The sequence below is a fragment of the Coregonus lavaretus genome, assembly GCF_964263955.1.
Source record: "Coregonus lavaretus genome assembly, chromosome: 31".
In the NCBI taxonomy this organism is placed as follows: domain Eukaryota; kingdom Metazoa; phylum Chordata; class Actinopteri; order Salmoniformes; family Salmonidae; genus Coregonus; species Coregonus lavaretus.
In genome coordinates this window covers 3391974-3415919 of record NC_140018.1, presented here as the reverse complement: position 1 = coordinate 3415919, position 23946 = coordinate 3391974, and the positions used below count along the sequence as shown (strand labels likewise).

General features: G+C 43.5%; 1 protein-coding gene across 1 annotated transcript in view; it reads right to left on the bottom strand.

Annotated features, from left to right (window-relative positions):
- Nucleotides 1–3650: 3650 nt before the first annotated feature.
- The window catches only part of LOC311106990 (zinc finger FYVE domain-containing protein 1-like), a 31918-nt gene continuing 11622 nt past the window's right edge, over nt 3651–23946 (bottom strand). Inside the window, exons 8-12 of the mRNA XM_084149415.1 lie at nt 17327–17444; nt 11380–11550; nt 9694–9874; nt 8609–8722; nt 3651–3913 (exon numbers count right to left, since the gene is read on the bottom strand). Of these exons, the coding sequence (XP_084005541.1) occupies nt 3678–3913; nt 8609–8722; nt 9694–9874; nt 11380–11550; nt 17327–17444 (820 nt within the window). The 3' untranslated portion in view covers nt 3651–3677. The remainder of the gene's footprint in view (nt 3914–8608; nt 8723–9693; nt 9875–11379; nt 11551–17326; nt 17445–23946) is intronic.

Below are 23946 nucleotides of genomic sequence, written 5' to 3'. Positions count from 1 at the left end.
CAGTAGGTTACAGGACCTTACTGCTGATGGCCAGTAGGTTACAGGACCTTACTGCTGATGGCCGGTAGGTTACAGGACCTTACTGCTGATGGCCGGTAGGTTACAGGACCTTACTGCTGATGGCTGGTAGGTTACATGACCTTACTGCTGATGGCCAGTAGGTTACAGGACCTTACTGCTGATGGCCAGTAGGTTACAGGACCTTACTGCTGATGGCTGGTAGGTTACAGGACCTTACTGCTGATGGCTGGTAGGTTACAGGACTTAACTTCTCTTAAAAAGTTATGCAAATTCAGGTTACTACTTTTTGAGTTATGGATATCATTCAAACAATGTATTTTATCCAATGTGATTGAATGGGTGTCTTTTGAAATTATTATAAGAAAATACTCTGGTTAAGGGGATGGATTGTCCAAACCTCACATAAGCAATCTGCAATTTCTATGATCACAATCATATACACAGTTTACATGCGCGCACGCGCGCACGCACACACACACACACACACACACACACACACACACACACACACACACACACACAAACAAACAAACAAACGCACACACACACAAACAAACAAACACACATTGAGGTTGTCAAGTTTATTACATAAGCATTCACGGTGTAGTAAACATAACGGTATTTATCTTTAGTCTGATATCTTCAGTATTCTGTCCTGGTTTCCTTTATCAGTTGAGATGAATCATCATGATCACTGTTCTGTTGAAGGTTCTAGAACTTTACAATGTTCCAGTTTATCTACAAGCTGATTCCATGATGCTAGTCAGTTACTCTGCTCCTACCCCATACTTGTTAGCCTGGGTCCCAGATCTGTTTGTGCTGTCTTGCCAACTCCTTTGGTTGTTGCCCATACGAGTAGGCAAGACAGCACAAACAGATCTGGGACCAGGCTACATAATTGCAGCTAATCATATTGAGCACAGCTGGCTGCTACACAGCCGGAGATGATAGTGTAACGATTACTTGCTTTATATGTGATATTATACACTATGAATGTACTGTATATTATGTTTGAGGCTCCACAGTGTGTTCATATCCTTCCATATGATTCTACATCCTGTGTTGCGGGCCAGTCACTCTGTGAAAGCAGCTCCCACCATAGAATTAGAATGGTTCTAATTCTCATCATTTGATTCTATGGTTCCATTTCAGCAATGTTCTCTACAGTCAATCTGATGACATCACTCAGTGAGAGTAGTATTGTAGTGTGGACTGTTTAAAAACAAAGAGGCAATTTTATACTAAACAAATCAATTATTTTCCCCATTATAGTAAAAATTTTCCTATATGTCAAATGAAACCAAATCGACGAGGGCTATTCTATTATCGTGTGTTTAAATCAACATATACAACCACTCAGCTTCCAACAATATATCGGTAGTTATTTAACCTAATCATCATAAACATGGAATGCATCTATGCTGCTACATTAAGGGCTGTGATTTCTCTTCTTCAAGCCAAGGATCAAAGATGGAAAGGGAGTACAAGCCATGACAAGCGTGACGCTGAAGGATGAGGACCAAAGTGACAAGACTAGAGCCAAGTGATCCAGATCGTCTTTCTTCTCTGATGTACCTCCTCTTCTCTCCTAGTTCCTCTTAGACAGGTGGCATCAGGTATTGTTCTGTCCTAGTTCCTCTTAGACAGGTGGCATCAGGTATTGTTCTCTCCTAGTTCCTCTTAGACAGGTGGCATCAGGTATTGTTCTCTCCTAGTTCCTCTTAGACAGGTGGCATCAGGTATTGTTCTCTCCTAGTTCCTCTTAGCCAGGTGGCATCAGGTATTGTTCTCTCCTAGTTCCTCTTAGCCAGGTGGCATCAGGTATTGTTCTCTCCTAGTTCCTCTTAGCCAGGTGGCATCAGGTATTGTTCTCTCCTAGTTCCTCTTAGCCAGGTGGCATCAGGTATTGTTCTCTCCTAGTTCCTCTTAGCCAGGTGGCATCAGGTATTGTTCTCTCCTGGTTCCTCTTAGCCAGGTGGCATCAGGTATTGTTCTCTCCTGGTTCCTCTTAGCCAGGTGGCATCAGGTATTGTTCTCTCCTAGTTCCTCTTAGCCAGGTGGCATCAGGTATTGTTCTCTCCTGGTTCTTCTTAGACAGGTGGCATCAGGTATTGTTCTCTCCTAGTTCCTCTTAGCCAGGTGGCATCAGGTATTGTTCTCTCCTAGTTCCTCTTAGCCAGGTGGCATCAGGTATTGTTCTCTCCTAGTTCCTCTTAGCCAGGTGGCATCAGGTATTGTTGTCAGGTACAGTACAGTTGCAGGTGCTCTACTAGTGACTAGTGATAGACTGTCATTCAAGGATTTCTGATTTCTTCTGCGTTCATTAATATAAACCGATCTGACAGGACAAAATGCTACATACAGGAATGACTTCTGCTTATTAGCAAGCACATTATCTCTCTCTTCATCTCTCTATCTCTCTCTCTCTCACTGTATCTCTCTCTCTCTCTCTCTCTCTCTCTCTCTCTCTCTCTCCTCTCTCTCCCTGTATATCTCTCTCTCTCTCTCTCCCCCATCTCTCTCTCTCTCTCCTTCTCTCTCTCCCTGTATATCTCTCTCTCTCTCTCTCTCTCTCTCTCTCTCTCCCCGTCTCTCCCCATCTCTCTCTCCCCGTCTCTCTCCGTCTCTCTCTCCCTGTATATCTCGCTCTCTCTCGCTCCCCCCGTCTCTCTTCATCTCTCTCTCTCTCTCTCTCCGTCTCTCTCTCCCTGTATATCTCTCTCTCTCTCCCCCCCGTCTCTCTTCATCTCTCTCTCTCTCTCTCTCTCTCCGTCTCTCTCTCCCTGTATATCTCTCTCTCTCTCTCTCTCCGTCTCTCTCTCCCTGTATATCTCTCTCTCTCTCCCCCCGTCTCTCTTCATCTCTCTCTCTCTCTCTCTCCGTCTCTCTCTCCCTGTATATATCTCTCTCTCCCCCCCGTCTCTCTTCATCTCTCTCTCCCGCTAGCCAGTTCTGTTCATACGTTAATATAGACATGATAAAGTGAAACAGTGTGTAGTAAAGGGATGAAAGGTGTAGTGTAAGGACGGAAGAACTAAGGACAAGTCAGGACATCTGACGTACGGGGTGACATCACAATGAATAAGAAGAATTCCCTTCTAAACTGGGCTGAACCACTGCAGCCACAGAGAGAGGGGTGTTCCATGAGTTCCAAACGCTCCAGTTCCACAGCTGTTAGGTAGAACCTGGGTCGTGTTCATTAGGGCACACCGTAGGAAAACGTTTAGAAGCTAAAAACAAAAATGAGTGTTTCTTATCGGACTAGTACAAATAGTACGTTTTGGAACATTTTCTTCAATTTCATACGTAATGCACACAACCCTGGACTGTCTCTGGCTGTGTCCCAAATGGCACCCTATTCCATATATAGTGCACTACTTTAGACCAGGGCCCATAGGAAATAGGATGCCAATGTGTTCTCTCTCTCTCTCTCTCTCTCTCTCTCTCTCTCTCTCTCTCTCTCTCTCTCTCTCTCTCTCTCTCTCTCTCTCTCTCTCTCTCTCTCTCTCTCTCTCTCTCTCTCTCTCTCTCTCTCTCTCTCTCTCTCTCTCTCTCTCTCTCTCTCTCTCTCTCTCTCTCTCTCTCCCTCCCTCCCTCCCTCCCTCCCTCCCTCCCTCCCTCCCTCTCTCTCTGTCTCTCTCTCTCCCTGTCTCCTGCTAGAGATCCCCAGGTTTCTGGCGGCAGGTGTTGCAGACGCGCACCAGGTGGTCCCAGCCCCTAGAGGGCACCGCTCTGCGTTCAGGGGAGCAGTCATCACACACGCCCTGGCCGCAGGCCCTGCAGTGGTGGATGGAGAGACGCGGGGAGGAGAAGTCTCTCTGACACTCACAGCAGCACCGGATGTCCTGGTCAGGAACCCAGTAGGCTGGACGAGCTGCATCCTTCACCAGACCTGGAGAGAAGGGGAGCGGAGAGGACCAGAGAGGGGGAGCGGAGAGGACCGGAGAGAGGGAGCGGAGAGGACCAGAGAGGGGGAGCGGAGAGGACCAGAGAGGGGGAGCGGAGAGGACCAGAGAGGGGGAGCGGAGAGGACCAGAGAGGGGGAGCGGAGAGGACCAGAGAGGGGGAGCGGGGAGGACCAGAGAGGGGGAGCGGAGAGGACCAGAGAGGGGGAGCGGAGAGGACCAGAGAGGGGGAGCGGAGAGGACCAGAGAGGGGGAGCGGAGAGGACCAGAGAGGGGGAGCGGAGAGGACCAGAGAGGGGGAGCGGAGAGGTGGAGCGGAGAGGGGGAGCGGAGAGGACCAGAGAGGGGGAGCGGAGAGGACCGGAGAGGAGGAGCGGAGAGGACCGGAGAGGGGGAGCGGAGAGGACCGGAGAGGGGGAGCGGAGAGGACCGGAGATGGGGAGCGGAGAGGACCAGAGAGGGGGAGCGGAGAGGACCGGAGAGAAGGGGAGCGGAGAGGACCGGAGAGAGGGAGCGGAGAGGACCGGAGAGAAGGGGAGCGGAGAGGACCAGAGAGGGGGAGCGGAGAGGACCAGAGAGGGGGAGCGGAGAGGACCGGAGAGGGGGAGCGGAGAGGACCGGAGAGGGGGAGCGGAGAGGACCGGAGAGGGGGAGCGGAGAGGACCAGAGAGGGGGAGCGGAGAGGACCAGAGAGGAGGAGCGGAGAGGACCAGAGAGGGGGAGCGGAGAGGACCAGAGAGAAGGAGCGGAGAGGACCAGAGAGGGGGAGCGGAGCGGACCAGAGAGGGGGAGCGGAGAGGACCAGAGAGGGGGAGCGGAGAGGACCAGAGAGGGGGAGCGGAGAGGACCAGAGAGGGGGAGCGGAGAGGACCAGAGAGGGGGAGCGGGGAGGACCAGAGAGGGGGAGCGGAGAGGACCAGAGAGGGGGAGCGGAGAGGACCAGAGAGGGGGAGCGGGGAGGACCAGAGAGGGGGAGCGGAGAGGACCAGAGAGGGGGAGCGGGAAGGACCAGAGAGGGGGAGCGGAGAGGACCAGAGAGGGGGAGCGGAGAGGACCAGAGAGGGGGAGCGGGGAGGACCAGAGAGGAGGAGCGGAGAGGACCAGGGAGGGGGAGCGGAGAGGACCAGAGAGGGGGAGCGGAGAGGACCAGAGAGGAGGAGCGGAGAGGACCAGAGAGGGGGAGCGGAGAGGACATACGCACGCACGCAAACACAGACAGACACAGAGACACACACACACGTCACGTCACAGTTTTGCGAGGACATATGGCTATGTCAAAGTGACCCATCCATCACAGTTTATATTGAATGATGTATATCACATATGATGCAAAGCTCATCATACCAGCTGTATCTCTTCCTGCTTGAACAGCAATAGCTCAGATACACATGCAAATATGAAATGACCCCGGGGAATTGATAGAACATCTCTCAGAGATGCACAAAAACTACATAACATTCAAAATGGGTGAACCTTTCCTTTAAAGGTGTTAGACATAGGATTTTATTTGTAGAATTATTGCATTGTAATTTCAGAAAATGTCCATAATATACAGTACCAGTCATTCAAGGGTTTTTCTTTAAAAATATATATTTTTTCTACATTGTAGAATAATAGTGAAGACATCAAAACTATAAAATAACACATATGGAATCATGTAGTAACCAAAAAAGTGTTAAACAAACCACCCGTTGCCTTGATGACAGCTTTGCACACTCTTGGCATTCTCTCAACCAGCTTCACCTGGAATGCTTTTCCAACAGTCTTGAAGGAGTTCCCACATATGCTTAGCACTTGTTGGCTGCTTTTCCTTCACTCTGCCGTCCGACTCATCCCAAACCATCTCAATTGGGTTGAGGTCGGGGGATTGTGGAGGCCAGGTCATCTGATGCAGCACTCCATCACTCTCCTTCTATGTAAAATAGCCCTTACACAGCCTGGAGGTGTGTTGGGTCATTGTCCTGTTGAAAAACAAATTATAGTCCCACTAAGCCCAAACCAGATGGGATGGCGTATCGCTGCAGAATGCTGTGGTAGCCATGCTGGTTAAGTGTGCCTTGAATTCTAAATAAATCACAGACAGTGTCACCAGCAAAGCACCCCCACACCATAACACCTCCTCCTCCATGCTTTACGGTGGGAACTACACATGCGGAGATCATCCATTCACCCACACCACGTCTCACAAAGACACAGCGGTTGGAACCAAAAATCTCAAATTTGGACTCCAGACCAAAGGACACATTTCCACCGGTCCAATGTCTATTGCTCGTGTTTCTTGGCCCAAGCAGGTCTCTTCTTCCTTTTGGTGTCCTTTAGTAGTGGTTTCTTTGCAGCAATTCGACCATGAAGGCCTGATTCACAGAGTCCCCTCTGAACAGTTGATGTTGAGATGTGTCTGTGACTTGAACTCAGTGAAGCATTTATTTGGGCTGCAATTTCTGAGGCTGGTAACGCTAATGAACTTATCCTCTGCAGCAGAGGTAACTCTGGTAACTCCATTCCTGTGGTGGTCCTCATGAGAGCCAGTTTCATCATAGCGCTTGATGGTTTTTGCGACTGCACTTGAAGAAACTTTCAAAGTTCTTGAAATGTTCTATATTGACTGATCTTCATGTTTTAAATTAATGATGGACTGTCATTTCTCTTTGCTTATTTGAGCTGTTCTTGCCATAATATGGACTTGGTCTTTTACCCCCACCTTGTCACAACACAACTGATTGGCTCAAACGCATTAAGAAGGAAAGAAATTCCACAAATGATATTTTAAGAAGGCACACCTGTTAATTTAAATGCATTCCAGGTGACTACATCATGAAGCGGGTTGAGAGAATGCCAAGAGTGTGCAAAGCTGTCATCAAGGCAAAGGGTGGCTATTTGAAGAATCTCAAATATATATATTATATATTTGTTTAACACTTTTTTGGTTACTACATGATTCCATATGTGTTATTTCATAGTTTTGATGTCTTCACTATTATTCTACAATGTAAAAAATAGTCAAAAATAAAATAAAAACCCTTGAATGAGTAGGTGTGTCCAAACCTTTGACTGGTAGTGTGTATACACTTGGTGTACAAAACACTTCCTAATATTGAGTTGCACCCCCTCTTTTGCCCTCAGAACAGCCTCAATTCGTCAGGGCATGTATTATGGACATTTTCTGAAATTCTGCAAATAAAATGTTTAGCACCTTTAAGCCTCTATTAAGCCTTGTATATCTTATTGACTTTACATCTCTTACTGAGGACAGACACACACTGTTGATGCAGTGACATTACATTACATTCTTATTGACTATCACTACCCAAAGACTGCCATTCTGATATGATGTGATGTAGCTACAATGGTTTACATGTGCAGTACTTCTCCATTACCATCTGATGGCAGTATGAAGTGCAGTACTTCTCCATTACCATCTGATGGCAGTATGAAGTGCAGTACTTCTCCATTACCATCTGATGGCAGTATGAAGTGCAGTACTTCTCCATTACCATCTGATGGCAGTATGAAGTGCAGTACTTCTCCATTACCATCTGATGGCAGTATGAAGTGCAGTACTTCTCCATTACCATCTGATGGCAGTATGAAGTGCAGTACTTCTCCATTACCATCTGATGGCAGTATGAATGCACAGACGAACACACGTGTGGACATCTCCCCTCTCTCCAGACCGGTGACCACAGAGTCGTCTAGACTACAGTACTCACCCAGAGGGATGTATGTAGCGGTGACCACAGAGTCGTCTAGACTACAGTACTCACCCAGAGGGATGTATGTAGCGGTGACCACAGAGTCGTCTAGACTACAGTACTCACCCAGAGGGATGTATGTAGCGGTGACCACAGAGTCGTCTAGACTACAGTACTCACCCAGAGGGATGTATGTAGCGGTGACCACAGAGTCGTCTAGACTACAGTACTCACCCAGAGGGATGTATGTAGCGGTGACCACAGAGTCGTCTAGACTACAGTACTCACCCAGAGGGATGTATGTAGCGGTGACCACAGAGTCGTCTAGACTACAGTACTCACCCAGAGGGATGTATGTAGCGGTGACCACAGAGTCGTCTAGACTACAGTACTCACCCAGAGGGATGTATGTAGCGGTGACCACAGAGTCGTCTAGACTACAGTACTCACCCAGAGGGATGTATGTAGCGGTGACCACAGAGTAGTCTAGACTACAGTACTCACCCAGAGGGATGTATGTAGCGGTGACCACAGAGTCGTCTAGACTACAGTACTCACCCAGAGGGATGTATGTAGCGGTGACCACAGAGTCGTCTAGACTACAGTACTCACCCAGAGGGATGTATGTAGCGGTGACCACAGAGTAGTCTAGACTACAGTACTCACCCAGAGGGATGTATGTAGCGGTGACCACAGAGTAGTCTAGACTACAGTACTCACCCAGAGGGATGTATGTAGCGGTGACCACAGAGTCGTCTAGACTACAGTACTCACCCAGAGGGATGTATGTAGCGGTGACCACAGAGTCGTCTAGACTACAGTACTCACCCAGAGGGATGTATGTAGCGGTGACCACAGAGTAGTCTAGACTACAGTACTCACCCAGAGGGATGTATGTAGCGGTGACCACAGAGTCGTCTAGACTACAGTACTCACCCAGAGGGATGTATGTAGCGGTGACCACAGAGTCGTCTAGACTACAGTACTCACCCAGAGGGATGTATGTAGCGGTGACCACAGCTCCTAGTGTATTCTGAACAGCCTCTCCTACTCTCCTACTGAGTGTCCCTCCCTCCTCCTCCTCCAACGCTGCATCCAGCAGCTCTACAACACACACACGCACACACGCACACACACGCGCACACACACGCACACACGCACACACGCACACACACGCGCACACGCACACACACAGAAAGAAGTAAGGACAAAACAACCACAGATTTATGTTTCACATATTAATTTATAAGATATGTCAATCAGATAGTAAGAGCAGGAAACACGATTTCCCGACTAAATTTGATGTTCATATTAGTGATGGGGGAAAAATCAATACAGTTAAATATCGGGATATTATTTTTGACGATATATTAAATGGTTTTGACAACATCGCAACATTATTTTTGTGCTAGTTGGATGTACCAGCACCTTTTATTTCCCTGACAGATCAAAACTTGTTTTTCTCATGGCTCTCTCTTGTCTCTCTGCTGCAGACATATGGTGAGCGATATGTTTGGAACATTGAATCGCGATAAAATCACAGTATAGAATCGCAACACATACAGTACAGGATCGTATCGGCACCTACAGTAAGTATCATGATAATATCGTACTGAGAGGTCCCAGCCCAATTCCCAGCCTTAGCTCCTATGGCATCCAGGTTTATCTCCCGAGTGGCGCAGTGGTCTAAGGCACTGCATCGCAGTGGTAGCTGTGCCACTAGAGATCCTGGTTCGAATCCAGGCTCTGTCGTAGCCGGCCGCGACCGGGAGACCCATGGGGCGGCGCACAATTGGCTCAGCGTCGTCCAGGGTAGGGGAGGGAATGACCGGCAGGGATGTAGCTCAGTTGGTAGAGCATGGCGTTTGCAACGCCAGGGTTGTGGGTTCGATTCCCATGGGGGGCCAGTATAAAAAAATGATGTATGCACTCACTAACTGTAAGTCGCTCTGGATAAGAGCGTCTGCTAAATGACTAAAATGTAAATGTAAATCTAAGAGTATTATTTAAAGACCTATTGGGACATCATAGGATAACTGTAGAAACATCATGTTAGATATACAACATGTCCTTACCTTCTGAGATGCCCCGGTTATGGAAGCAGGCATCACAGACCCGTACGGGGGCGAGCCCCCAGCCCCTCTCTGGAACAGGACGGTTCATGGAGGAGCAGCCGTCACAGAAGCCCTCTCCGCAGGCACGGCAGTGGTGCTTAGTATCGTTGTCCTGGAACACCTCACTGCACTTAGCACATTTCTGTTACAGAGACACAGAGAGGACAGGTATATCATAGGCTCAAAACACAAGCACACATAGGAGCAATGGCTGGCCTTTACACAGTCATAGGAGCAATGGCTGGCCTTTACACAGTCATAGGAGCAATGGATAGCCTTTACACAGTCATAGGAGCAATGGATAGTCTTTACACAGTCATAGGAGCAATGGATAGTCTTTACACAGTCATAGGAGCAATGGATAGTCTTTACACAGTCATAGGAGCAATGGCTAGTATTTACACAGTCATAGGAGCAATGGATAGTCTTTACACAGTCATAGGAGCAATGGATAGTCTTTACACAGTCATAGGAACAATGGATAGTCTTTACACAGTCATAGGAGCAATGGATAGTCTTTACACAGTCATAGGAGCAATGGATAGTCTTTACACAGTCATAGGAGCAATGGATAGTCTTTACACAGTCATAGGAGCAATGGATAGTCTTTACACAGTCATAGGAGCAATGGATAGTCTTTACACCATCATAGGAGCAATGGATAGTCTTTACACAGTCATAGGAGCAATGGATAGTCTTTACACAGTCATAGGAGCAATGGATAGTCTTTACACAGTCATAGGAGCAATGGATAGTCTTTACACAGTCATAGGAGCAATGGATAGTCTTTACACAGTCATAGGAGCAATGGATAGTCTTTACACAGTCATAGGAGCAATGGATAGTCTTTACACAGTCATAGGAGCAATGGATAATCTTTACACAGTCATAGGAGCAATGGATAGTCTTTACACAGTCATAGGAGCAATGGATAGTCGTTACACAGTCATAGGAGCAATGGATAATCTTTACACAGTCATAGGAGCAATGGATAGTCTTTACACAGTCATAGGAGCAATGGATAGTCTTTACACAGTCATAGGAGCAATGGATAGTCTTTACACAGTCATAGGAGCAATGGATAGTCTTTACACAGTCATAGGAGCAATGGATAGTCTTTACACAGTCATAGGAGCAATGGATAGTCTTTACACAGTCATAGGAGCATTGGATAGTCTTTACACAGTCATATGAGCAATGGATAGTCTTTACACAGTCATAGGAGCAATGGATAGTCTTTACACAGTCATAGGAGCAATGGATAGTCTTTACACAGTCATAGGAGCAATGGATAGTCTTTACACAGTCATAAACAATAATCCAAGACAGCATGGACATGTCTAAACATGTTCACTGCACAGCTGAGGCATGAGAACTCAGGGAATCACTGGCTTGGAATGGAGTACATCTGACTGCCCTACATACCTCTTAATAAAACAGAGAAAGAAAGAGAGAGCGAAAGAGAGGGAGCGGGGAGAGACAGACAGACAGATGCTTTAAAAACTTCTGCACTACAACCCTCCAATAACCTTCATTGCCAGTGAGTCACTGCATCTCCATGTTGGTTCTGAAAATGCATATGTCAGCCATGTTGGATCCATGCTGTGTCTATATCAGTATGACCAGATGGCTGTGAGGACCACGTACCAAGATAAGGGAGTTGGGTTTCCAGTAGGCCGGGGCGATCTGGTCGGTGAGCCAGGAAGTGACAGCTTTGGCAGGTTTCACACTGAGCTCTGACACACTCTGGGAGATGTAGTTCACACCGTCCAACAGTCTCTGAGCTGCATTGTTGTTGTCCTTCAGAAAACCATCCGACTGGAGAGGGAGAAAGGGGAAGGGAGGAGAGAGAGTGGAAGGAGGAGAGAGAGAGAGAGAGAGAGAGAGAGAGAGAGAGAGAGAGAGAGAGAGAGAGAGAGAGAGAGAGAGAGAGAGAGAGAGAGAGAGAGAGAGAGAGAGAGAGAGAGAGAGAGAGAGAGAGAGAGAGACACAGAGACACAGAGACAGAGAGGGAGACAGAGACAGAGACAGAGAGAGAGAGAGAGAGAGAGAGAGAGAGAGAGAGAGAGAGAGAGAGAGAGAGAGAGAGAGAGAGAGAGAGAGAGAGAGAGAGAGAGAGAGAGAGAGAGAGAGAGAAGTCAGTTAGTATGTATAGCTCATTATGCTACATTCTACATTCTACATTCTAGACTTCCTGTCACTGTGTAAAGCTTCTAAAATGGCTAGAATAAGCCAGAGCAGGGGCCATAGCCTCTCAGAGTAGGAGTGCTGATCACTTTTGCCTGTTAGATCACAATGAATAAGATTACATGGACAGAGGGGAATCTGATTCATAGATCAGCACTCCTACTCTTTCACGCTTTATGAATATGGGCCATGGGATGAGTAGGGGAACCCTCTCTTGTTCTTACCCCAGGCCAGATGGGTTGTATCTCAGTCTCACTGGGTCCTGGTCCCCTCCCCTCCCCTCCCATCTCTTGTTCTTTTTTTAAATTTATTTTCTTAGGGGGTAGATCAGCTTTAATATTGCAGATAGATTGTGGCTTCCATCACTGTAATTGTTTGCATCATTTCCAATCCCCCATATTTAAAATAAATATGGGGGATATATAAATTATAAATCTGCAGAACTGGGATGGTTGTATCCCCCATAAATAAATAAAATTATTGGTTGCAAGAATTTTGTATAATAATTGAAATTGTAAAACTCTAAGTTTTGAAACCAGCTTTGATTTGTGTATCAGTTCATAAACCATGTGCCATTGAATCGGTACATCGAAAATCTCTTCCCAACTATATGGCACAGCTGTCAATTTTTTTGGTCCTTAAAATGAAACTGGTATACTTTTTTATTTATCACAATTTTCTTTAGGCAATTTTGGTCTTTAATGCAGGGCCGACAGACAAGTTCCTTACTTTCTCCACCTTCCACTTTCCTCTTCCATTTTTGCGGTAATGCTGCAATTAGTTGGTTGTAGTATTGAGTAGAGCAGACATTTCCATATATTTTGTTAGCTGCATGTGTGACATAACTCCACCAGTCCTATTTATGATATAATTTACAAAGATTATACCTTTTTTTAAACATTCTTTCCAAAAATATTGTTTTTTTAATCAATTAGTATATTTTGTTTTAACCATAATCTTTGTTCTAATATTTGTTCTGTCTTTTCTGGTGGATTAAACTGAAATTGCAACCAACTTTCTATGGCTTGTTTTAAAAATAGAGATATTTTGGAGATGATTTCATTTTCAAATACCCGAAAGTGAGAGGTTGTAATCTGAATAAAGGGAAAAAGGCCATTCTTTAACATGGCGTGAGACATTCCTACTAATCTGCTAGAGACCCAGTTCGGATTTAAGTATAACTTTTGTATGACTGAAGCCTTTAGTGAGAGGTCTAATGCTTTAATATTTAATAATTTCTGCCCTCCGAATTCATATTCATTATATACAGTGGGGAGAACAAGTATTTGATACACTGCCGATTTTGCAGGTTTTCCTACTTACAAAGCATGTAGAGGTCTGTAATTTTTATCATAGGTACACTTCAAATGTGAGAGACGGAATCTAAAACAAAAATCCAGAAAATCACATTGTATGATTTTTAAGTAATTCATTTGCATTTTATTGCATGACATAAGCATTTGATCACCTACCAACCAGTAAGAATTCCAGCTCTCACAGACCTGTTAGTTTTTCTTTAAGAAGCCCTCCTGTTCTTCACTCATTACCTGTATTAACTGCACCTGTTTGAACTCGTTACCTGTATAAAAGACACCTGTCCACACACTCAATCAAACAGACTCCAACCTCTCCACAATGGCCAAGACCAGAGAGCTGTGTAAGGACATCAGGGATAAAATTGTAGACCTGCACAAGACTGGGATGGGCTACAGGACAATAGGCAAGCAGCTTGGTGAGAAGGCAACAACTGTTGGCACAATTATTCGAAAATGGAAGAAGTTCAAGATGACGGTCAATCACCCTCAGTCTGGGGCTCCATGCAAGATCTCACCTTGTGGGGCATCAATGATCATGAGGAAGGTGAGGGATCAGCCCAGAACTACACGGCAGGACCTGGTCAATGACCTGAAGAGAGCTGGGACCACAGTCTCAAAGAAAACCATTAGTAACACACTACGCCATCATGGATTAAAATCCTGCAGCGCACGCAAGGTCCCCCTGCTCAAGCCAGCGCATGTCCCATCTGAAGTTTCCCAATGACCATCTGGATGATCCAGAGGAGGAATGGGAGAAGGTCATGTGGTCTGATGAGACAAAAATATAGCTTTTTGATCTAAACTCCACTCGCGGTGTTTGGAGGAAGAAGAAGGATGAGTACAACCCCAAGAACACCATCCCAACCGTGAAGCATGGAGGTGGAAACATCATTCTTTGGGGATAATTTTCTGCAAAGGGGACAGGACGACTGCACCGTATTGAGGGGAGGATGGATGGGGCCATGTATCGCGAGATCTTGGCCAACAACCTCCTTCCCTCAGTAAGAGCATTGAAGATGGGTCGTGGCTGGGTCTTCCAGCATGACATCACCCGAAACACACAGCCAGGGCAACTAAGGAGTGGCTCCGTAAGAAGCATCTCAAGGTCCTGGAGTGGCCTAGCCAGTCTCCAGACCTGAACCCAATAGAAAATCTTTGGAGGGAGCTGAAAGTCCGTATTGCCCAGCGACAGCCCCGAAACCTGAAGGATCTGGAGAAGGTCTGTATGGAGGAGTGGGCCAAAATCCCTGCTGCAGTGTGTGCAAACCTGGTCAAGACCTACAGGAAACGTATGATCTCTGTAATTGCAAACAAAGGTTTCTGTACTAAATATTAAGCTCTGCTTTTCTGATGTATCAAATACTTATGTCATGCAATAAAATGCAAATTAATTACTTAAAAATCATACAATGTGATTTTCTGGATTTTTGTTTTAGATTCCGTCCCTCACAGTTGAAGTGTACCTATGATAAAAATTACAGACCTCTACATGCTTTGTAAGTAGGAAAATCTGCAAAATCGGCAGTGTATCAAATACTTGTTCTCCCCACTGTAAATAGGCCCGTTTAATTTTGTCTGGCTTGCCGTTCCAAATAAAATGGAATAAATGTTGCTCATATAATTTAAAAAACAAGTCGCTAGGTGTAGGCAAGGCCATAAGCAAATAGGTAAACTGAGATATGACTAAAGAGTTAATCAGGGTGAGTTGTCCACAAATAGACAGGTATTTACCTTTCCATGGTAGCAAGATCTTATCTATTTTTGCCAACTTTCTATTAAAATGTATTGTCGCGAGGTCATTTCTTTCGGGATATTAATAATGAGTACGTCCATATCACTGTCAGACCATTTTATTGGTAAACTACACGGTAATGTAAAAGTTGTATTGTTTAGTGATCCAATACGTAATACAGTACACTTATCATAATTTGGTTAGAAAAAACTATCTGGATCATCTATGAGGCTGTGGAGGGATCCAAATTGTTGATTTAAAAAGAAAACATGGATCATCAGCATACAATGACACCTTTGTTTTTAAGCCCTGGATTTCTAGGCCCTTGATATCATTGTTGGATCTGATTTTAATAGCTAACATTTCAATGGTCATAATAAATAGATATGCCGATAGTGGACAACCTTGTTTTACTCCTCTTGACAGTTTAAAACTTTCTGAGAAGTAGCCATTATTTACTATTTTACACCTAGGGTTACTCTACATAACTTTACCCCATTGTATAAGAGACTCTCAAAAAATGAAACATTCCAGGCATTTATATATAAATTCCAGTCATACTTTATCAAAAGCCTTTTAAAGGTCAACTATGAATACCAGGCCTGGTTTCCCAGATTTTTCATAGTGTTCTATTGTTTCAGTACTTGTCTTATATTATTTCCAAAGTATCTTCCATGTAAAAAACCTGTCTGAAATGGATGAATAATATCCGACAATACCTTTTCAATTCTATGCGCTATGAACTTTGCTAGAATTTTTGCATCACAACACTGAAGTCTAAGGGGCCTCCAATTTTTATTTTATGGACTGGATTTTTATATTTACCACTTGGGTCCTGTTTCAGTAATAATGAAATCAGACCTTCTTGTTGGGTATCTGATAATCTACAATTTTTATAGGAGTGGTTAAAACATGCTAATAACGGTCCTCTGAGTACATCAAAAAAGGTTTGGTATACCTCGACTGGTATACAATCCAGCCCTGGAGTTTCCCCGGACTTAAAGGCTTTAATTGCATCAAGAAGATCCTCCTCTGTAATTTGGCCTTCACATGAGTCTTTCTGTACAGCTGTTAATTGTACATTATTAATAGGCAAAAAATCCTTACAATTAACTTCGGCTAGTGAAGATGGAGGAGACTGAAATGAAAGCATATGCTTAAAGTTCTTTGCTTCCTCTTTCAAAATATATTTAGGTGAATTATGGGTGACTCATTTCTCTAACAAGTGTCAGTCAATTATTTTTGGTAGCATTTCTACATTGAAGATTTTTTGTGTTTTTTTAATGGTGCATTTTTCTTGATATCCCATCCAGTTCGCTTAATTTTTATAATATATTACACTTGATCTTTCTTGAATAAGTTCCTCCATTTCTTTTTGTTTTTCCTCTAACATATTCTGTGCCTCTATGGTACTGCTTTTATTGCTATCTACACTACCAGTCAAACGTTTGGACACACCTACTCATTCAAGGGTTTTTCTTTATTTGTGTAAAAAAATTCACATTGTAGAATAATAGTGAAGACATCAAAACTATGAAATAATACATATGGAATAATGTAGTAACCGAAAAAGTGTTAAACAAATCAAAATATATTTTCTATTTGAGATTCTTCAAATAGCCACCCTTTGCCTTGATTACAGCTTTGCACACTCTTGGCATTCTCTCAACCAGCTTCATGAGATAGTCACCTGGAATGCATTTCAATTAACAGGTGTGCCCTCTTACATTTACATTTTACATTTTAGTCATTTAGCAGACGCTCTTATCCAGAGCGACTTAGGGTTAGTGAATACATTTTTTTAATACTGGCCCCCCGTGGGAATCGAACCCACAACCCTGGCATTGCAAACGCCATGCTCTATCAACTGAGCTACATCCCTGCCGGCCATTCCCTCCCCTACCCTGGACGACGCTGGGCCAATTGTGCGCCGCCCATGAGTCTCCCGGTCGCGGCCGGCTGCGACAGAGCCTGGATTCGAACCAGGATCTCTAGTGGCACAGTTAGCACTGCGATGCAGTGCCTTAGACCACTGCGCCACTCAGGAGTAGAGTAATTTTGTAAAAGTTAATTTGTGTAATTAATTTCCTTCTTAATGCGTTTGAGCCAATCAGTTGTGTTGTGACTAGGTAGGGGTGGTATACAGAAGATAGCCCTATTTGGTAAAAGACCAAGTCCATATTATGGCAAGAACAGCTCAAATAAGCAAAGACAAACGACATGAACGAGCCCAACTCAAGAGAAGACTTGATGTGCGAATGCATATACAGTTGTAGCTGTTTGAGAAGGCATGCACAATTTAGCAAGAATGGGGAGATTTGATTAACCAATGTGAAGTCCTAGCTCCTCCTGTTCTTACCCCAGGCCAGATGTGTTTTATTTCAGTCCTGACCACCGTGTCCACTGGGTCCTGGTTCCCGTACCAGTACTGCCTGCTTCTGTAGATCACCCCACAGTTGGGACACTCTATCACATACCTGTAAACAACAACACCACTACTTCAGTTCACTCTATCACATACCTGTAAACAACAACAACACCACTACTTCAGTTCACTCTATCAAATACCTGTAAACAACAACACCACTACTTTAGTTCACTCTATCACATACCTGTAAACAACAACAACACCACTACTTTAGTTCACTCTATCACATACCTGTAAACAACACCACCACCACTTCAGTTCACTCTATCACATACCTGTAAACAACAACAACACCACTACTTCAGTTCACTCTATCACATACCTGTAAACAACAACAACACCACTACTTCAGTTCACTCTATCACATACAGTGGGGGAAAAAAGAATTTAGTCAGCCACCAATTGTGCAAGTTCTCCCACTTAAAAAGATGAGAGAGGCCTGTAATATTAATCATAGGTACACGTCAACTATGACAGACAAATTGAGGAAAAAAAATCCAGAAAATCACATTGTAGGATTTTTAATGAATTTATTTGCAAATTATGGTGGAAAATAAGTATTTGGTCACCTACAAACAAGCAAGATTTCTGGCTCTCACAGACCTGTAACTTCTTCTTTAAGAGGCTCCTCTGTCCTCCACTCATTACCTGTATTAATGGCACCTGTTTGAACTTGTTATCAGTATAAAAAGATACCTGTCCACAACCTCAAACAGTCACACTCCAAACTCCACTATGGTCAAGACCAAAGAGCTGTCAAAGGACACCAGAAACAAAATTGTAGACCTGCACCAGGCTGGGAAGACTGAATCTGCAATAGGTAAGCAGCTTGGTTTGAAGAAATCAACTGTGGGAGCAATTATTAGGAAATGGAAGACATACAAGACCACTGATAATCTGCCTCGATCTGGGGCTCCACGCAAGATCTCACCCCGTGGGGTCAAAATGATCACAAGAACGGTGAGCAAAAATCCCAGAACCACACGGGGGGACCTAGTGAATGACCTGCAGAGAGCTGGGACCAAAGTAACAAAGCCTACCATCAGTAACACACTACGCCGCCAGGGACTCAAATCCTGCAGTGCCAGACGTGTCCCCCTGCTTAAGCCAGTACATGTCCAGGCCCGTCTGAAGTTTGCTAGAGTGCATTTGGATGATCCAGAAGAGGATTGGGAGAATGTCATATGGTCAGATGAAACCAAAATACAACTTTTTGGTAAAAACTCAACTCGTCGTGTTTGGAGGACAAAGAATGCTGAGTTGCATCCAAAGAACACCATACCTACTGTGAAGCATGGGGGTGGAAACACCATGCTTTGGGGCTGTTTTTCTGCAAAGGGACCAGGACGACTGATCCGTGTAAAGGAAAGAATGAATGGGGCCATGTATCGTGAGATGTTGAGTGAAAACCTCCTTCCATCAGCAAGGGCATTGAAGATGAAACGTGGCTGGGTCTTTCAGCATGACAATGATCCCAAACACACCGCCCGGGCAACGAAGGAGTGGCTTCGTAAGAAACATTTCAAGGTCCTGGAGTGGCCTAGCCAGTCTCCAGATCTCCACCCCATAGAAAATCTTTGGAGGGAGTTGAAAGTCCGTGTTGCCCAGCGACAGCCCCAAAACATCACTGCTCTAGAGGAGATCTGCATGGAGGAATGGGCCAAAATACCAGCAACAGTGTGTGAAAACCTTGTGAAGACTTACAGAAAACGTTTGACCTGTGTCATTGCCAACAAAGGGTATATAACAAAGTATTGAGAAACTTTTGTTATTGACCAAATACTTATTTTCCACCATAATTTGCAAATAAATTCATAAAAAATCCTACAATGTGATTTTCTGGAAAAAACATTCGCATTTTGTCTGTCATAGTTGACGTGTACCTATGATGAAAATTACAGGCCTCTCTCATCTGTTTAAGTGGGAGAACTTGCACAATTGGTGGCTGACTAAATACTTTTCCCCCCCAGTGTACCTGTAAACAACAACAACACCACCACTTCAGTTCACTCTATCACATACCTGTAAACAACAACACCACTACTTTAGTTCACTCTATCACATACCTGTAAACAACAACAACACCACTTCAGTTCACTCTATCACATACCTGTAAACAACAACACCACTACTTTAGTTCACTCTATCACATACCTGTAAACAACAACAACACCACCACTTCAGTTCACTCTATCACATACCTGTAAACAACAACACCACCACTTCAGTTCACTCTATCACATACCTGTAAACAACAACACCACCACTTCAGTTCACTCTATCACATACCTGTAAACAACAACACCACCACTTCAGTTCACTCTATCACATACCTGTAAACAACAACACCACCACTTCAGTTCACTCTATCACATACCTGTAAACAACAACAACACCACCACTTCAGTTCACTCTATCACATACCTGTAAACAACAACACCACCACTTCAGTTCACTCTATCACATACCTGTAAACAACAACACCACCACTTCAGTTCACTCTATCACATACCTGTAAACAACACCACCACTACTTCAGTTCACTCTATCACATACCTGTAAACAACAACACCACTACTTCAGTTCACTCTATCACATACCTGTAAACAACAACAACACCACCACTTCAGTTCACTCTATCACATACCTGTAAACAACAACAACACCACTACTTCAGTTCACTCTATCACATACCTGTAAACAACAACAACACCACTACTTCAGTTCACTCTATCACATACCTGTAAACAACAACACCACTACTTCAGTTCACTCTATCACATACCTGTAAACAACAACACCACTACTTCAGTTCACTCTATCACATACCTGTAAACAACAACACCACTACTTCAGTTCACTCTATCACATACCTGTAAACAACAACAACACCACTACTTCAGTTCACTCTATCACATACCTGTAAACAACAACACCACCACTTCAGTTCACTCTATCACATACCTGTAAACAACAACAACACCACTACTTCAGTTCACTCTATCACATACCTGTAAACAACAACACCACTACTTCAGTTCACTCTATCACATACCTGTAAACAACAACAACACTTCAGTTCACTCTATCACATACCTGTAAACAACAACAACACCACTACTTCAGTTCACTCTATCACATACCTGTAAACAACAACAACACTACTTCAGTTCACTCTATCACATACCTGTAAACAACAACAACACTACTTCAGTTCACTCTATCACATACCTGTAAACAACAACAACACTACTTCAGTTCACTCTATCACATACCTGTAAACAACAACACCACTTTAGTTCACTCTATCACATACCTGTAAACAACAACAACACCACTACTTCAGTTCACTCTATCACATACCTGTAAACAACAACACTACTTCAGTTCACTCTATCACATACATGTAAACAACAACAACACCACTACTTCAGTTCACTCTATCACATACCTGTAAACAACAACAACACCACTACTTCAGTTCACTCTATCACATACCTGTAAACAACAACAACACCACTACTTCAGTTCACTCTATCACATACCTGTAAACAACAACAACACCACTACTTCAGTTCACTCTATCACATACCTGTAAACAACAACACCACTACTTCAGTTCACTCTATCACATACCTGTAAACAACAACAACACTTCAGTTCACTCTATCACATACCTGTAAACAACAACAACACCACTACTTCAGTTCACTCTATCACATACCTGTAAACAACAACAACACTACTTCAGTTCACTCTATCACATACCTGTAAACAACAACAACACTACTTCAGTTCACTCTATCACATACCTGTAAACAACAACAACACTACTTCAGTTCACTCTATCACATACCTGTAAACAACAACACCACTTTAGTTCACTCTATCACATACCTGTAAACAACAACAACACCACTACTTCAGTTCACTCTATCACATACCTGTAAACAACACCACTACTTCAGTTCACTCTATCACATACCTGTAAACAACAACAACACCACTACTTCAGTTCACTCTATCACATACCTGTAAACAACAACAACACCACTACTTCAGTTCACTCTATCACATACCTGTAAACAACAACAACACCACTACTTCAGTTCACTCTATCACATACCTGTAAACAACACCACCACTACTTCAGTTCACTCTATCACATACCTGTAAACAACAACAACACTACTTCAGTTCACTCTATCACATACCTGTAAACAACAACACCACTACTTCAGTTCACTCTATCACATACCTGTAAACAACAACACCACTACTTCAGTTCACTCTATCACATACCTGTAAACAACAACAACACCACTACTTCAGTTCACTCTATCACATACCTGTAAACAACAACAACACCACTACTTCAGTTCACTCTATCACATACCTGTAAACAACAACACCACTACTTCAGTTCACTCTATCACATACCTGTAAACAACAACACCACTACTTCAGTTCACTCTATCACATACCTGTAAACAACAACACCACTACTTCAGTTCACTCTATCACATACCTGTAAACAACACCACCACTACTTCAGTTCACTCTATCACATACCTGTAAACAACAACACCACTACTTCAGTTCACTCTATCACATACCTGTAAACAACAACAACACCACCACTTCAGTTCACTCTATCACATACCTGTAAACAACAACAACACCACTACTTCAGTTCACTCTATCACATACCTGTAAACAACAACAACACCACTACTTCAGTTCACTCTATCACATACCTGTAAACAACAACACCACTACTTCAGTTCACTCTATCACATACCTGTAAACAACAACACCACTACTTCAGTTCACTCTATCACATACCTGTAAACAACAACACCACTACTTCAGTTCACTCTATCACATACCTGTAAACAACAACAACACCACTACTTCAGTTCACTCTATCACATACCTGTAAACAACAACACCACTACTTCAGTTCACTCTATCACATACCTGTAAACAACAACAACACCACTACTTCAGTTCACTCTATCACATACCTGTAAACAACAACACCACCACTTCAGTTCACTCTATCACATACCTGTAAACAACAACAACACCACTACTTCAGTTCACTCTATCACATACCTGTAAACAACAACACCACTACTTCAGTTCACTCTATCACATACCTGTAAACAACAACAACACTTCAGTTCACTCTATCACATACCTGTAAACAACAACAACACCACTACTTCAGTTCACTCTATCACATACCTGTAAACAACAACAACACTACTTCAGTTCACTCTATCACATACCTGTAAACAACAACAACACTACTTCAGTTCACTCTATCACATACCTGTAAACAACAACAACACTACTTCAGTTAACTCTATCACATACCTGTAAACAACAACACCACTTTAGTTCACTCTATCACATACCTGTAAACAACAACAACACCACTACTTCAGTTCACTCTATCACATACCTGTAAACAACAACACTACTTCAGTTCACTCTATCACATACATGTAAACAACAACAACACCACTACTTCAGTTCACTCTATCACATACCTGTAAACAACAACAACACCACTACTTCAGTTCACTCTATCACATACCTGTAAACAACAACAACACCACTACTTCAGTTCACTCTATCACATACCTGTAAACAACAACAACACCACTACTTCAGTTCACTCTATCACATACCTGTAAACAACAACACCACTACTTCAGTTCACTCTATCACATACCTGTAAACAACAACAACACTTCAGTTCACTCTATCACATACCTGTAAACAACAACAACACCACTACTTCAGTTCACTCTATCACATACCTGTAAACAACAACAACACTACTTCAGTTCACTCTATCACATACCTGTAAACAACAACAACACTACTTCAGTTCACTCTATCACATACCTGTAAACAACAACAACACTACTTCAGTTCACTCTATCACATACCTGTAAACAACAACACCACTTTAGTTCACTCTATCACATACCTGTAAACAACAACAACACCACTACTTCAGTTCACTCTATCACATACCTGTAAACAACACCACTACTTCAGTTCACTCTATCACATACCTGTAAACAACAACAACACCACTACTTCAGTTCACTCTATCACATACCTGTAAACAACAACAACACCACTACTTCAGTTCACTCTATCACATACCTGTAAACAACAACACCACTTTAGTTCACTCTATCACATACCTGTAAACAACAACAACACTACTTCAGTTCACTCTATCACATACCTGTAAACAACAACACCACTACTTCAGTTCACTCTATCACATACCTGTAAACAACAACACCACTACTTCAGTTCACTCTATCACATACCTGTAAACAACAACAACACCACTACTTCAGTTCACTCTATCACATACCTGTAAACAACAACAACACCACTACTTCAGTTCACTCTATCACATACCTGTAAACAACAACACCACTACTTCAGTTCACTCTATCACATACCTGTAAACAACAACACCACTACTTCAGTTCACTCTATCACATACCTGTAAACAA